The 14,810-nt window shown below is 51.7% G+C and overlaps 1 protein-coding gene across 5 annotated transcripts in view; it reads right to left on the bottom strand.

Moving 5' to 3' along the window:
• Positions 1-14,810, bottom strand: part of BRD4 (bromodomain containing 4) — a 68,021-nt gene that overhangs the window by 48,901 nt on the left and 4,310 nt on the right. For all 5 annotated transcript variants that reach the window (XM_068997843.1, XM_068997842.1, XM_068997847.1 and 2 more), the window contains exons 2-7: positions 9,478-9,556; positions 7,670-7,787; positions 6,756-7,074; positions 3,383-3,520; positions 2,349-2,484; positions 1,384-1,649 (exon numbers count right to left, since the gene is read on the bottom strand). In XM_068997843.1, coding sequence (XP_068853944.1) covers positions 1,384-1,649; positions 2,349-2,484; positions 3,383-3,520; positions 6,756-7,074; positions 7,670-7,689 — 879 coding nt within the window. In that variant the 5' untranslated portion in view covers positions 7,690-7,787; positions 9,478-9,556. The remainder of the gene's footprint in view (positions 1-1,383; positions 1,650-2,348; positions 2,485-3,382; positions 3,521-6,755; positions 7,075-7,669; positions 7,788-9,477; positions 9,557-14,810) is intronic.

Genomic DNA, 14,810 nt, shown 5'->3' with positions numbered 1-14,810 from the left:
AACCCCACCGCCCAGGTTCGTTAACGAGGCACGCTAACGAGGCGCAGAGGCAGCGCTGCTCACCTTGATGGGCTGTGCGGGTATAAACGGTAATTAACAACGCTAATGACACTGAACCCAAACCCCACCGCCCAGGTTCGTTAACGAGGCGCGCTAACGAGGCGCAGAGGCAGCACTGCTCACCTTGACGGGCTGCGCGGGCACAAACGATAATTAACAACGCTAATGACCCTGAACCCAAACCCCACTGCCCAGGTTCGTTAACGAGGCGCGCTAACGAGGCGCAGAGGCAATACCACTCACCTTGACGGGCTGTGCGGGCACAAACGGTAATTAACAACGCTAATGACCCTGAACCCAAACCCCACCGCCCGGGCTCGTTAACGAGGCGCGCTAACGAGGCGCAGAGGCAGCGCTGCTCACCTTGACGGGCTGTGCAGGTGTAAACGGTAATTAACAACGCTAATGACCCTGAACCCAAACCCCACTGCCCAGGTTCGTTAACGAGGCGCGCTAACGAGGCGCAGAGGCAGCGCTGCTCACCTTGACGGGCTGTGCAGGTGTAAACGGTAATTAACAACGCTAATGACCCTGAACCCAAACCCCACTGCCCAGGTTCGTTAACGAGGCGCGCTAACGAGGCGCAGAGGCAATACCGCTCACCTTGACGGGCTGCGCGGGCACAAACGGTAATTAACAACGCTAATGACACTGAACCCCAACCCCACCGCCCAGGTTCGTTAACGAGGCGCACTAACGAGGTGCAGAGGCAATACCGCTCACCTTGACGGGCTGCGCGGGTGTAAACGGTAATTAACAATGCTAATGACCCTGAACCCAAACCCCACTGCCCAGGTTCGTTAACGAGGCACGCTAACGAGGCGCAGAGGCAGCGCTGCTCACCTTGACGGGCTGTGCGGGTGTAAACGGTAATTAACAACGCTAATGACCCTGAACCCAAACCCCACTGCCCAGGTTCGTTAACGAGGCGCGCTAACGAGGCGCAGAGGCAATACCGCTCACCTTGACGGGCTGTGCGGGCACAAACGGTAATTAACAACGCTAATGACCCTGAACCCAAACCCCACCGCCCAGGTTCGTTAACGAGGCGCGCTAACGAGGCGCAGAGGCAGCACTGCTCACCTTGACAGGCTGTGCGGGTGTAAATGGTAATTAACAACGCTAATGACCCTGAACCCAAACCCCACCGCCCAGGTTCGTTAACGAGGCGCGCTAACGAGGCGCAGAGGCAGCGCTGCTCACCTTGACGGGCTGTGCAGGTGTAAATGGTAATTAACAACACTAATGACCCTGAACCCAAACCCCACCGCCCAGGTTCGTTAACGAGGCGCGCTAACGAGGCGCAGAGGCAATACCGCTCACCTTGACGGGCTGCGCGGGCGTGGGGATGACGGGCGGGTGCGGCGGCAGCGCCGCGGGGGCCGGGGCGGGCGCGGGGGCCGGGGCGGGCGGGGCGGGCGCGGGGGGCACCATGGTCATCACCGGCGGCGGCACCAGCAGCTCGGGCGGCACCGGCGGGAACGGGTGCGGCGGCGGCGGCGCCAGGGCGGCCGCGGGCACCGCGGGCGGCGCCGGGGACGAGGCCTGAGGGGCGCTGGGCAGCGCCGACGAGCCGGGCTTGGAGGTCACTGCCGGGAGAGGGGAGAGAGAGAGAGGGGGGAGAGGTTATGGGGTGGCAATGTGGGGGGAAAAAGGGGATAAAATAAATATGGAGGGGAAGATAAATATGGGGGAAGGGAAAGGGGGGAGGGAAGGGGGGAGGGAAAGGAGGGGAAAGGGGGGGGAAAGGGGGGGGGAAACGGGGGGGAAAAGGGGGGGGAAAAGGGGGGGGAAAAGGGGGGGGAAAAGGGGGGAAAAGGGGGGGAAAGGGGGGGAAGGGGGGGGAAAGGGGGGGGAAAGGGGGGGAAAGGGGGGGGAAAGGGGGGGGAAAGGGGGGGGAAAGGGGGGGGAAAGGGGGGGGAAAGGGGGGGGAAAGGGGGGGGAAAGGGGGGGGAAGGGGGGGGAAGGGGGGGAAGGGGGGGGAATAGTGGGAATAAAAATGAGAACAATAATGGGAAAAAAGGGGAATGTAAAGGGGGGAAGTGGGGAAAAGGGGTAGGAAAAACGGGGATAAGGGGGGGGGAAGGGGGGAAAAAAAGAGGGAAAATGAGAAAGGAAGGAAATCGGAAAAATCCCAGCGAAAAATCCCCTAAAATATTCCTCTTAAAACCAAGAAAAAAGAAACCCAAACCAGGGAAATCTGGGAATTAATTGAGGCGCCAATGAAAGGCTCTGACTGGAGCTGGAGCTGGGGAATTTCGGGAATTGGGGAATTCTGGGATCCGTACCTGCTTCCTTGCGGGCGCGGCCTCTTCCCTTGGTCTGGGCGATGACGATTTCCGTCTCCTCCTGGGTCATCTCCGAGATTTTCTGCAGGAAAAGCTTTTCCAGAGCTTCTGCCATTAAGACTATGTCATCCCCTGGCTGGAAAAAGGGGAAAAATCCAGGAATTCGAGGGGTTTTTCCAGGTGGAATTGGCTCTGGAGCGATGGGATGGGGTTTTTATGGGGGAATTCTTGTGGTAAATCCGGGGGTTTTTTACAGGGAAAGGAAGAGGAGGGGAAGAGGTGGAGGAGGAAGGTGGGGGAAAGTGGGGATGCAAAGGGGTGGTGGGAATAGGGAAAAATGGGAAAAGGGGGTGAGGAAAAAGGGGGGAAAGGAGGAGAAAAAGGGCGGAAAAAGCGGGGGAAAAGGGAAAAAAAAAAGAGGGGAAAAAAAGGGGGGGGAAAGGGGGGGGAAGGGGGGGAAAAGAGGGGGGGAAAAAGAGGGGGGGAAAAAAAGGGGGGGAGAAAAAAAGGGGGGGAGAAAAAAAGGGGGGGGGAAAAGGGGGGGGGAAAAGGGGGGGGGAAAAGGGGGGGGGAAAAGGGGGGGGGAAAAGGGGGGGGGAAAAGGGGGGGGGAAAAGGGGGGGGAAAAGGGGGGGAAAAAAGGGGGGGAAAAAAGGGGGGGAAAAAAGGGGGGGGAAAAAGGGGGAAAAAAGGGGGGGAAAATGGGGGGGGGGAAAAAGGGGGGGGAAAAAAGGGGGGGGAAAAAAAGGGGGGGGAAAAAAGGGGGGGGAAAAAGGGGGGGAAAAAAAAGGGGGGCAAAAAAAGGGGGGCAAAAGTGGGAAGGGTAAAAGGGGGGAAGGGGAAAAAAAAAGGGGAAAAGGGGCGAAATAGGGAAAAAACTCCTTCAAATATTCCTCTTAAAAGCAAAAAAAAAAAGGGAAAAATCCCCATCCAGACTGGAAGCATCCCAACGGGAATGAAGCTGAGCCAAGAGCCATTCCCACGGATTCCATCCCGGCTTTTTTTGGCCCCGAATTCCCGGGAATTTTCCCGTACCTTGTTGTAGATGTAGCAGTTTGTAAACATGGTGTTGAAGTCCTGGATACATTCTTGAGCGTTCCAGTAATAGTTGTTTTCCAAGCGTTTCTTTATTGTTCCCATATCCATCGGAGTCTTGATGATTTTATAATAATCCTGCGAAAAACAAAGGCAGCGGTCGATGGGAGGATGGGGAATCTTCTGGTTCTTTCCGGGACGGAATCCAACTTTGGATCATCAACCCAACCATGGGATCATCAATCCAACCATGGGATCATCAACCCAACCATGGGATCATCAATCCAACTTTGGATCATCAATCCAACCATGGGATCATCAACCCAACCACGGGATCATCAACCCAACCATGGGATCATCAATCCAACCATGGGATCATCAACCCAACCATGGGATCATCAACCCAACCATGGGATCATCAACCCAACCATTGGATCATCAATCCAATCATGGGATCATCAACCCAACCATGGGATCATCAACCCAACCATGGGATCATCAATCCAACCATGGGATCATCAACCCAACCATGGGATCATCAACCCAACCATGGGATCATCAACCCAACCATTGGATCATCAATCCAATCATGGGATCATCAACCCAACCATGGGATCATCAACCCAACCATTGGATCATCAACCCAACCATGGGATCATCAACCCAACCACGGGATCATCAACCCAACCACGGGATCATCAACCCAACCATGGGATCATCAACCCAACCACGGGATCATCAATCCACCACTGGATCATCAACCCAACCATGGGATCATCAACCCAACCACGGGATCATCAATCCACCACTGGATCAACCATGGGAACCTCCAGTCCAACCACGGGATCATCGAGTGCAACCATGGGATCATCAATCCAACCACTGGATCATCACCCCAACCATGGGATCATCAATCCAACTTTGGATCATCAATCCAACCATGCGATCATCCAATCCAACCATGGGATCATCAACCCAACCATGGGATCATCAACCCAACCATGGGATCATCGAGTCCAACCACTGGATCATCAATCCAACTTTGGATCATCAATCCAACCATTGGATCATCCAGTCCAACCATTGGATCATCAATCCAACCATGGGATCACCAATCCAACCACGGGATCATCAATCCAACCATTGGAACATCAATCCAACCATTGGATCATAAATCCAACCATTGGATCACCCAGTCCAACCATGGGATCATCTCCAACCATTGGATCATCAACCATTGGATCATGGAGTCCAACTCCGGATCACGGAGTCCAACTCCGGATCATCAATCCAACCACTGGATCATGGAGTCCAACTCTGGATCAACTCCAACCATTGAACCATTGAGTCCAACTTTGGACCATCAATCCAACCACTGGATCATGGAGTGCGACCATTCGATCATTGAGTCCAACCACTGGATTATCCAGCCCAACCATTGGATCAACTCCAACCATTGGATCATCAACCCAACCATTGGATCATTGGGTCCAAGTCTGGATCATCCAGCCCAACCATTGGATCATTGAGTCCAACTCTGGATCATCAATCCAACCCCTGGATCATTGAGTCCAACTTTGGATCGTCGAGTCCAACCATTGAATCGTCAATCCAACCATTGAATCATCGAGTCCAACTTTGGATCATCAATCCAACCATTGGATCATCAATCCAACCATTGGAGCATCGAGTCCAACCACTGGATCATCGAGCCCAACCACTGGATCATCGAGCCCAACCACTGGATCATCCAGCCCAACCATTGGATCATCGAGTCCAACCACTGGATCATCCAGCCCAACCATTGGATCATCGAGCCCAACCACTGGATCATCCAGCCCAACCATTGGATCATCGAGCCCAACCACTGGATCATCGAGCCCAACCACTGGATCATCCAGCCAAACTTTGGATCATCCAGCCCAACCATTGGATCATTGAGTCCAAACCATTGGATCACCGAGTCCAACCATTGGATCACTGAGCCCAACCCTTAAATCCAACCACTGGATCATCAAATCCAACTGTTGGATCATCTCATCCAACCATTGGATCATTGAGTCCAACCCTTAAATCCAACCACTAGATCACCAAGTCCACTGAATCAAGCCCAACCACTGGATCACCAAGCCCAACCAACAGATCGAGTCCAACCATCGGACCACTGAACCCAACCACTGGATCATGCAATCCAGCTTTGGATCATCTCATCCAACCACTGCCCCAAGCCCAACCACGGGATCGAGTCCAACCACGGGAGCAAGCCCAACCACTGACCCATTATGCCCAACCACGGGATCATCTCACCAACCACTGACCCATTATGCCCAATCATGGGATCATCTCACCCAACTGTTGACCCAAGCCCAACCACGGGATCAGCTCACCAACCATCGACCCAAGCCCAACCATGGGATGGATCATCTCACCAACCACTGACCCAAGCCCAAGCCCAACCATGGGATCATCTCACCAACCATTGACCCAAGCCCAACCACGGGATCATCTCACCCAACCATTGACCCAAGCCCAACCATGGGATCATCTCACCCAACCATTGACCCAAGCCCAACCACGGGATCATCTCACCCAACCGTTGACCCAAGCCCAACCACGGGATCAGCTCACCAACCATCGACCCAAGCCCAACCATGGGATCATCTCACCAACCACTGACCCAAGCCCAAGCCCAACCATGGGATCATCTCACCAACCATTGACCCAAGCCCAACCACGGGATCATCTCACCCAACCATTGACCCAAGCCCAACCACGGGATCATCTCACCCAACCATTGGCCCAAGCCCAACCACGGGATCATCTCACCAACCATTGACCCAAGCCCAACCACGGGATCATCTCACCCAACCGTTGACCCAAGCCCAACCACGGGATCATCTCACCCAACCGTTGACCCAAGCCCAACCACGGGATCATCTCACCCAACCATTGACCCAAGCCCAACCACGGGATCATCTCACCCAACCACTGACCCAAGCCCAACCATGGGATCATCTCACCCAATCATTGACCCAAGCCCAACCATGGGATCATCTCACCCAACCACTGACCCAAGCCCAAGCCCAACCACGGGATCATCTCACCCAACCGTTGACCCAAGCCCAACCATGGGATCATCTCACCCAACCACTGACCCAAGCCCAAGCCCAACCACGGGATCATCTCACCCAACCGTTGACCCAAGCCCAAGCCCAACCACGGGATCATCTCACCCAACCGTTGACCCAAGCTCCACCATGGATCACCTCACCGAACTGCTGACCCAAGCCCAAGCCCAACCACCAGCTCCAACCCAACGGCTCCGAGTGACCTCCGCGCTTCCCGGAGCATCCCAACCTCTGCCCAAACTCACCGGGAGGTTGAGCTTGACGGCGTCCACGGGCTGCTGGAAGGGCCACGCGAACTGGTGCTTCCAGAGGGTCTTGAGGACCACCTTGAGCAGATACTGCAGCTGGTTGGTTTGGCGCTTGGGTTTGTTGGGATTGGACGTCTCCGGCGGCGGCGGATTGACTCCGATGCCGCCTCCCGGCTGGGCCTGGCCCGGCGCCGGCGCCGCCGACGTCTGCGTGGAGTCCAAGGCGTCGGCCAGCACCGGGAGGTTCCGCAGCCGCGTGCCGGGGCCGCTCTCGGCCGCCATGGGGTTGATCCCGTTGCATTCCTCGCCGGATACCCTGCGGGACGCGCGGGAAAGGGCTCGAGCCCTGGGGGCCTCGGGGCTGGTCCCGGGGACGTTCCGGGGGAATTCCCCGGAGTTTGAGCCGAGGAGCTCGAGGAGGAGCCGAGGGGCGCCGTGACGGTGATTTCTGGGAATTCCTGGGGATGTCGCTCGGAAAGGTGGGAATTTGGGGGAAATGGGAGGAGAATTGGGGGAAACGGGAGAAATTTGGGGGAATGGGGAGGAATTTGGGGAAATGGGGAGGAATTTGGATAATCCCAATGCAGAGAATTCAGGGATGACGTAGATGAATAATTTTTGGGAACTCATTTGAATATCACTGGGAATGGTGGGAATTTTGGGGAAAGGGGAGAAATTCAGGGAACTGAGAACAAATTTAGGGAAATAGGAAGATATCTGGGGGGGAAAAAAGGCAAAAGTTCAGGGAAAAGGGAGAAACGTGGGGAAAAAAGGGGAGAAATTTGGGAAAATGAGGAGAAATTGAGGGGAAAAAAGGACAGGAATCGGAGGGAAAAGGGCAGAAATTGGGGAAAAAAGGGGATTTCTGGGATGTTCTGCAGGCCAAGGAGCCCTCCCCGATGCCGAGGTACCTTGTAGGATACATTGCCATGGAATTTTATCCCGGAAAACGCCGCGGAGTCAGAAGTTGCGTGGCTTGTCCATCTATCCTTGCCTGGCTCCGGGCACAGCTGCCTCCAGATCCCGACTCTGAGGGGGAAAAAACCTCGGGAATATCGGGAATTCACCCAGAAATCCGGGAAAACCTCTCCGGTTTTATCGGGATCGCCAAAACTCAGGAGGTTCCTATGGAAAAAGGAGGTTTGGGCACCGAATTTTGGGGTTTTCCTCACTTTCAAGAGTGAAAAAACCTTGGGAATATCGGGAATTCACCCAGAAATCGGGGAAAACGTCTCCGGTTTTATCGGGATCGCCAAAGCTCAGGAGATTCCTATGGAAAAAGGAGGTTTGGGCACCGAAATTTGGCGTTTTCCCACTTTTTTCCCCACTTTTCCAGCCCCAAATCCCCACTCCAAGAAGGGATTTCCCTCTGCTCCGGCTTCAGTCGGAATTTATCCTGCTCAGCCTCGTTTTAAGGGAAAAAACCTTGGGAATATCGGGAATTCACCCGGAAATCCAGGAAAACCTCTCCGGTTTTATTTGGATCGCCAAAACTCAGGAGGTTCCTATGGAAAAAGGAGGTTTGGGCACCGAAATTTGGGGTTTTCCCGACTCTGAGGGGGGAAAAAACCTTGGGAATATCGGGAATTCACCCGGAAATCCGGGAAAACCTCTCTGGTTTTATTGGGATTGTCAAAGCTCAGGAGATTCCTATGGAAAAAGGAGGTTTTGGCACCGAAATTTGGGGTTTTCCCGCTTTTTTTCCCACTTTTCCAGCCCCAAATCCCCACTCCAAGGAGGGATTTCCCCCTGCTCCGGCTTCAGTCGGAATTTATCCCGCTCAGCCTCGTTTTAAGGGAAAAATCCCGGAATTCCTTCCCCAGGGAAGCAGGAAAAGCTGGAATTGGGGGTGGAAAGGGAAATCCAAGCGCTGAAATCCATGGAAAATCAGATTCCAGGAAAAGCTCCGAGCAAAAGGCGCCGCTGAGGGTTAAACTTCGCCGTTATCCCAAAAAAAAAAAAACTTGGAAAAGGCGGCTCCTGCTGAGCTAGGCCGGAATTCCGGACAATGGGAAGGATCCGGGCGATCCCGGAATTCCAAATCTTCGTTCCAGCCTCAATCAAGGAGCTTTGATCCCCAAAATTGAGGCCTTGGGGGGATATTCCCGGGAAATGCCAGAGGATCCCTTGGAACCCTGAGCCAGTTGAGCCGTGGGGGAATTTTTTCCCAATAAATTGGGGAATTTTTGGCCCTCGATTTGCCTGGAAATGCCCCAAAAATGCTCCGTTCCCGATCCTGGGATGTTCTGGGATCCGGGAAAGGATGGAAAACTGGGATTTGCTCCTCCAAAATTCCTCAATATCCCTTCAAAAAACCTCAAAACCCTCGGGATTTCTTGGGAATGACGAATTATTTGGGATGAAACCTCCACTATTCCCAAATCTTTGAGTTGTCAAAGCCAAGCAGATCCTTCCAAATCCATGAAAAACCAGGAATTGTGGATTTTAGGGGAATTTTTTTCCCGTTTCTGGCCATATTTTCCAGGGAAAACCTGATCCCAAAAAACCCCTGGGAGCCGTGGTCGGAATTCCCGACGGATTCCAGATCCCAGGAACGGAAAAAGGAAGAAAAACCCCTCAAAAGTGAGGGAAGAGCGGGAAAATCCAGAGTTTGGATCATTCCCAGTGTTCTTAATTCCACAATTCCCCAAAAAAGCCGTTTCTGCTCCCAAAATTCCCATTTTCTCTCAGGAAAAGAGAATAATTTGGGGGAATTTACCTGAATTCCAAGTGCCCCTTCCAGGTGTGGCTCCCTCAGCCTCTGACCTTCATTTTCCACGTTCCCGTTGGAAAAAGGTCTGGAAAAAAAGGGAATTCCCATAAATTCCTGATTCCACCCCAAAAAAATCCCCAATCCCAGCCCCAAAATCCCCAATCTCAGCCCCAAAATTCCTGTTCTGGCCTCAAATCCCCAATTCCAGCCCCAAAATCCCCAATTCCAGCCCCAAAATCCCCAATTTCAGCCCCAAAATTCCTGTTCTGGCCTCAAATCCCCAATTCCAGCCCCAAAATCCCCAATTCCAGCCCCAAAATTCCTGTTCTGGCCTCAAATCCCCAATTCCAGCCCCAAAATCCCCAATTCCAGCCCCAAAATTCCCGTTCTGGCCTCAAATCCCCAATTCCAGCCCCAAAATCCCCAATTCCAGCCCCAAAATCCCCAATTCCAGCCCCAAAATTCCTGTTCTGGCCTCAAATCCCCAATTCCAGCCCCAAAATCCCCAATTCCAGCCCCAAAATTCCTGTTCTGGCCTCAAATCCCCAATTCCAGCCCCAAAATCCCCAATTCCAGCCCCAAAATTCCCGTTCTGGCCTCAAATCCCCAATTCCAGCCCCAAAATCCCCAATTCCGGCCCCAAAATCCCCAATTCCGGCCCCAAAATTCCTGTTCTGGCCTCAAATCCCCAATTCCGGCCCCAAAATCCCCAATTCCGGCCCTGACTAATTAAACCCGAGTTTAAATGGGGTTTTAGTGCCGGTTTTAACTGGTCCAGAACCTTACTCAGAGTTCATAGCTGATACTCGGGGTTGGAGCTCCCCCAGTGATTAAACCCCGGTTTAATTAACATTTTAGTGCCGGTTTTAAGTGGTCCAGAGCCCTGAGCTCGCTCTTTACTCAGGGCTTTGTAATTAAACCCGGGTTTAGTTGAGGTTTTAGTGCCCCATTCACTGCTCAGTCAAGGCTTTGTCACCCCTGAGTAGCTAAACCCGGCTTTAATGAACATTTAGTGCTGGTTCTACACAGTCCTGGGCCTTACTCGTGGCTCGGAGCCGTTACTCGTCATTAAACCCGGCTTTAATTAAAGGTTTAGAGCCAGGTTTAAGCGGCGCAGTCCCAAATCCAAGCCCAGAACTGCAGGACTCGCTCAGGGATGGGAAACACAGGGAGAAACTCCCCCAAATTCCCAAATCCGAGCTCAAAACGCCCTCAGGGACACAAAACCCAGGAAAAATCTTCCCAAGTCCGACCCCATCGCTCCAGGACGAACTCAGGGATGGAAAAATCCCGGAAATCCTCCCCAAAATTCCCAAATCCAACCTCCAGGACGTAAAAAACAGGGAGAAACTTCCCCAATCCAGCCCCCAAAATATAAAAACCAGGAAGATCCTTCCCGAAATTCCCAAATCTGACCTCAAGGCACCCTCAGAGACACGGAAATCTGGGAAAAGCTTCCCAAAAACTTAGAAATTCCCAAATCCAACCTCTGGAACTGGCTCAGGGATGGGAACAAGCAGGAAAACTTCCCAATTCCAACCCGAAACCACGAAAATCACAGAAATCCTCCCCAAAATTCCCCAATTCATCCCCTGGAACAGAAAAACCAGGGAGAAACTTCCCAAAATTCCCAAATCCAACCCCCGGGACCATCCCGGAGCCACCCCAGGCCGGGAATCGGGATGAGCCTGGAATAACGAGGGGGAACCCCTCCCCCCCTTCCTAAAATCAGGGATTTTCCCTCGGAATTCCACAACAAATCCAATCCCCCGAATTCCCAAACCAATCCCCAACTCCTGCTTCCCCTCCCTTCCCAAATCCAGGAATTTTCCCCTCCGAATCCCACAAATCCACAGCCAAACCCCGCAATTCCCAGGAATTCGGGATGGAAATTCCCGGATTTCCTCCGGTTCCAGGTGAAAACGACGCAGGAAATTCCTGAATCCCGAATATTCTGATCCCACAAATCTGGGATGAAAATTCCCGGTTTTCTTCCACTTTTAGGAGCTCGGAATTCCCAGAAAATCCCAAACACTTTAAGCCAGGAAATCTGGGATGAAAATTCCCGGATTTCCTCTGGTTCCAGGTGAAAACAACTCCCAGCACCGAATTCCCAAAGGAAAATCCCGAAATTCCCGAGGAAAAGGGACGGAAAGAGGACAAAAAGCAAAACTTTGGGGTCTCTTTGGGTTCGGATCCTCTTCCCAAAATTCCAGCTGGGAATTCGGGTGCCAATTCCAGGCATTCCGCCTCCTTTTCCCTGGATATCCAGGAGCAAAACGCCGCAGCCTGAGGGAATTTCCCGGGATTTTGGGAAAAACGGGAATCACAACACCCGAAGTTCGCAGAATTCCCAAAAAAAAGCCTCAAAATTCCCGGTTTTCCGAGGTTTTTCCCAGAGCTGAGGTGCTCTGGGGGAGGCTGGAGCAGGGAATTCCCAGGCTGGAATTTCCCCCGAGATCTGCTGGGAATTCCTCCAGATGGGTTTTTAGGGAATATCGAGGCCTTGATCCACATCAATCCCTCTCCCAACGGAATCCTGGGGCTTCTTCCCGGCATTTTTGAGTTTTCCAGGGAATTTTTTTCAGCAGGACGACGACTCGGGACAAATCCAGGGAATTTTGGGGATTTTCCTTGGGAAAAAACGGGATTTGGGATGAATCCTGCAGGGAACGGGGAGCTCCAGGCCAGGATTCCGGGGATGTGGAGTTATTTGGGAATTTTCCATGGGAAAAAAAAACGGGATTTGGGATGAATTCCAGGCCAGGATTCCCAGAATTTCCCTCCCATCCGTGCCCGTTATCCCGTTAATCCCCATCCAAAGAAAACCTCGGGATGCTGCCAGAGCTCCTCCCAAAGCTCCGGGATCCCGGCGGATTCTGACGTCGGAGAAATCCCAAATCCCCGTTCCCCGATTACAGCCCCAAATCCCCTCCCAGCTCCCCCAAATTCCCGGTTTTCCCCCACGTTTTCCTGGGATTCATCCCCAAATCCCGACTGGAACCTGGACTTCCCACCTTTTTTCTGGGATGGGGATGGATTTTTCCCTGCTCTGCCTTGGATTTATCCCGGAATTCCTCTCCCTTCCTGCTCTTTTCCCCCTCTCCTGTCCTGTACCCGCCACATTCCAAAGGGATTTGGGATCCCTGGGATTCTCCCAGATAAAATTCCCTCTTTCCTGCCTCATTTTAGGAAGGAAAATCCCGGGAAAAGCGGCTTTTCCAGGACAAAATTCCATGGAAACGGCACCAAAATGCTCTGGATCCTCCCCAAATCCAGGGAATTCCCACCCAGAGCCTCCAATCCCAAAAATCCCAGGTTTTCCCTGGAATTCCTCCTGAGGTCAAACCTCTCTCTGTGCCAGCAAATGTTTGGAATTCCAAGGTTGGAATTCCTGGATCCCATCCAGGCCCTGCTACTGGGAAGGGGATTCTGGGGGAGTTATTCCCAAAAATCCCCCGGAATGGGAATGGTGGGGGGGGGGGGGGGGGGTCAGGGTTTGGATTCTCCCTCCCCTGCTCCCAAAAGAACCCAAAAATTGGGATTTAACCCCAGGAATTCGATGCCAGAAGAGCTCCATCCCTGTTTTCCATGGAATTTTGGGATTTGGGGTCACATCAGGCAGCGGTTCCGCAGCTTGGAGGAATTCCAGGGATAAAAAAACCTGGGAAAAGCCCATTTTCCTCGATTTTAGACTGGGAATTCCATCCCATATTCCAGTGGGAACGTGGCCCTGGAATCCATGGATTTATTCCCAGGCTGGAGGAACCCCAAACTCCCCAAAACTTCAGGAAACGATCCCTAAAAAACCCCGAAACTTCAGGAAACAATCCCTAAAAACCCCAAAACTTCGGGAAACGATCCCTAAAAAACCCCAAAACTTTGGGAATGATCCTCAAACAACCCCAAAACTTCAGGAACAGTCCTTAAATAACCACAAAACTTCGGGAATGATCCTCAAACGATCCCAAAACTTCAGGAATTGATCCTTAAATATCCCAAGCTTTGGGAATGGTCCTCAAATAACCCCAAAAGTTCAGGAAAAGTCCTCAAATAACCCCAAAACTTTGGGAATTGATCCTTAAATATTCCCAGCTCTGGGAATGATCCTTAAATAACCCCAAACTTTAGGAAATGATGCTCAGAACACCCCAAAAGTTTGGGAACAATCCCTAAATAATCCCAGAAGTTTGGGAAATGATCCCTAAATATCTCCAAACTTTGGGAATGATCCCTAAATAATCCCAAAACGTTGGGAATAATCCTTAAATATCCCCAAACTTCGGGAATGATGCTCAAACTCTGGGAATTGATCCTTAAATAACCCCAAAAACTTTGGCAATGATCCTCAAATAACCCCAAAAACTTCGGGAAAAATCCCTAAACAATCCCAAAACTTTGGGAATGATTCTTAAACATCCCCAAAATCTTGGGAACGCTCCTTAAATAACCCCGAAAGTTCGGGAAATGCTGCTCCAACTTTGGGAATTGATCCTTAAGTAACCCCAAAACTTTGGGAATTCATCCTTAAATATTCCAAGCTTTGGGAATGATCCTTAAATAACCCCAAAACTTCGGGAATGATCCTCAAACAGCCCCAAAACTTCGGGAATGATCCTCAAACAGCCCCAAAACTCCAGGAATAATCCTCAAACAGGCCCAAAACTTTGCGACATGATCCTTAAATATCCCAAACTTTGGGAACGATGCTCAAGTTATGGACACTGATCCTTAAATAATTCCAAAAGTTTGGGAATAATCCCTAAATAATCCCAAAAGTTCGGGAAATGATCCTTAAACAAACCCAAACTCTGGGAAATGACACTCAAAACACCCAAAAACTTTGGGAATGATCCTTAAACTCTGGGAATTGATCCTTAAATAACCCCAAAACTCTGGGAATGATCCTCTAACTCTGGGAATTGATCCTTAAATAACCCCAAAACTTCGGGAAATGATCCCTAAACATCCCCAAAACTTCAGGAAATGATCCTCAAACAACCCCAGAATTTTGGGAACGATCCTCAAACAACCCCAAAACTTTGGGAACAATCCCTCAAACAACCCCAAAACTTTGGGAACAATCCTCAAACAACCCCAGAATTTTGGGAACGATCCTCAAACAACCCCAAAACTTTGGGAACAATCCCTCAAACAACCCCAGAACTTTGGGAACAATCCTCAAACAACCCCAGAATTTTGGGGACGATCCTCAAACAACCCCAAAACACGATGCTCAAACCACCCCCAAATCCCACAAACGATGCTCAAACCACCCCAAAATTTGACAGAAGATGCTCAAAACCACCCCAAAACTTGACAAAAATTGCTCAAACCAC

This window comes from Aphelocoma coerulescens, chromosome 30 (genome assembly GCF_041296385.1).
Source record: "Aphelocoma coerulescens isolate FSJ_1873_10779 chromosome 30, UR_Acoe_1.0, whole genome shotgun sequence".
In the NCBI taxonomy this organism is placed as follows: domain Eukaryota; kingdom Metazoa; phylum Chordata; class Aves; order Passeriformes; family Corvidae; genus Aphelocoma; species Aphelocoma coerulescens.
This window is presented reverse-complemented; position numbering and strand designations above follow the sequence as displayed.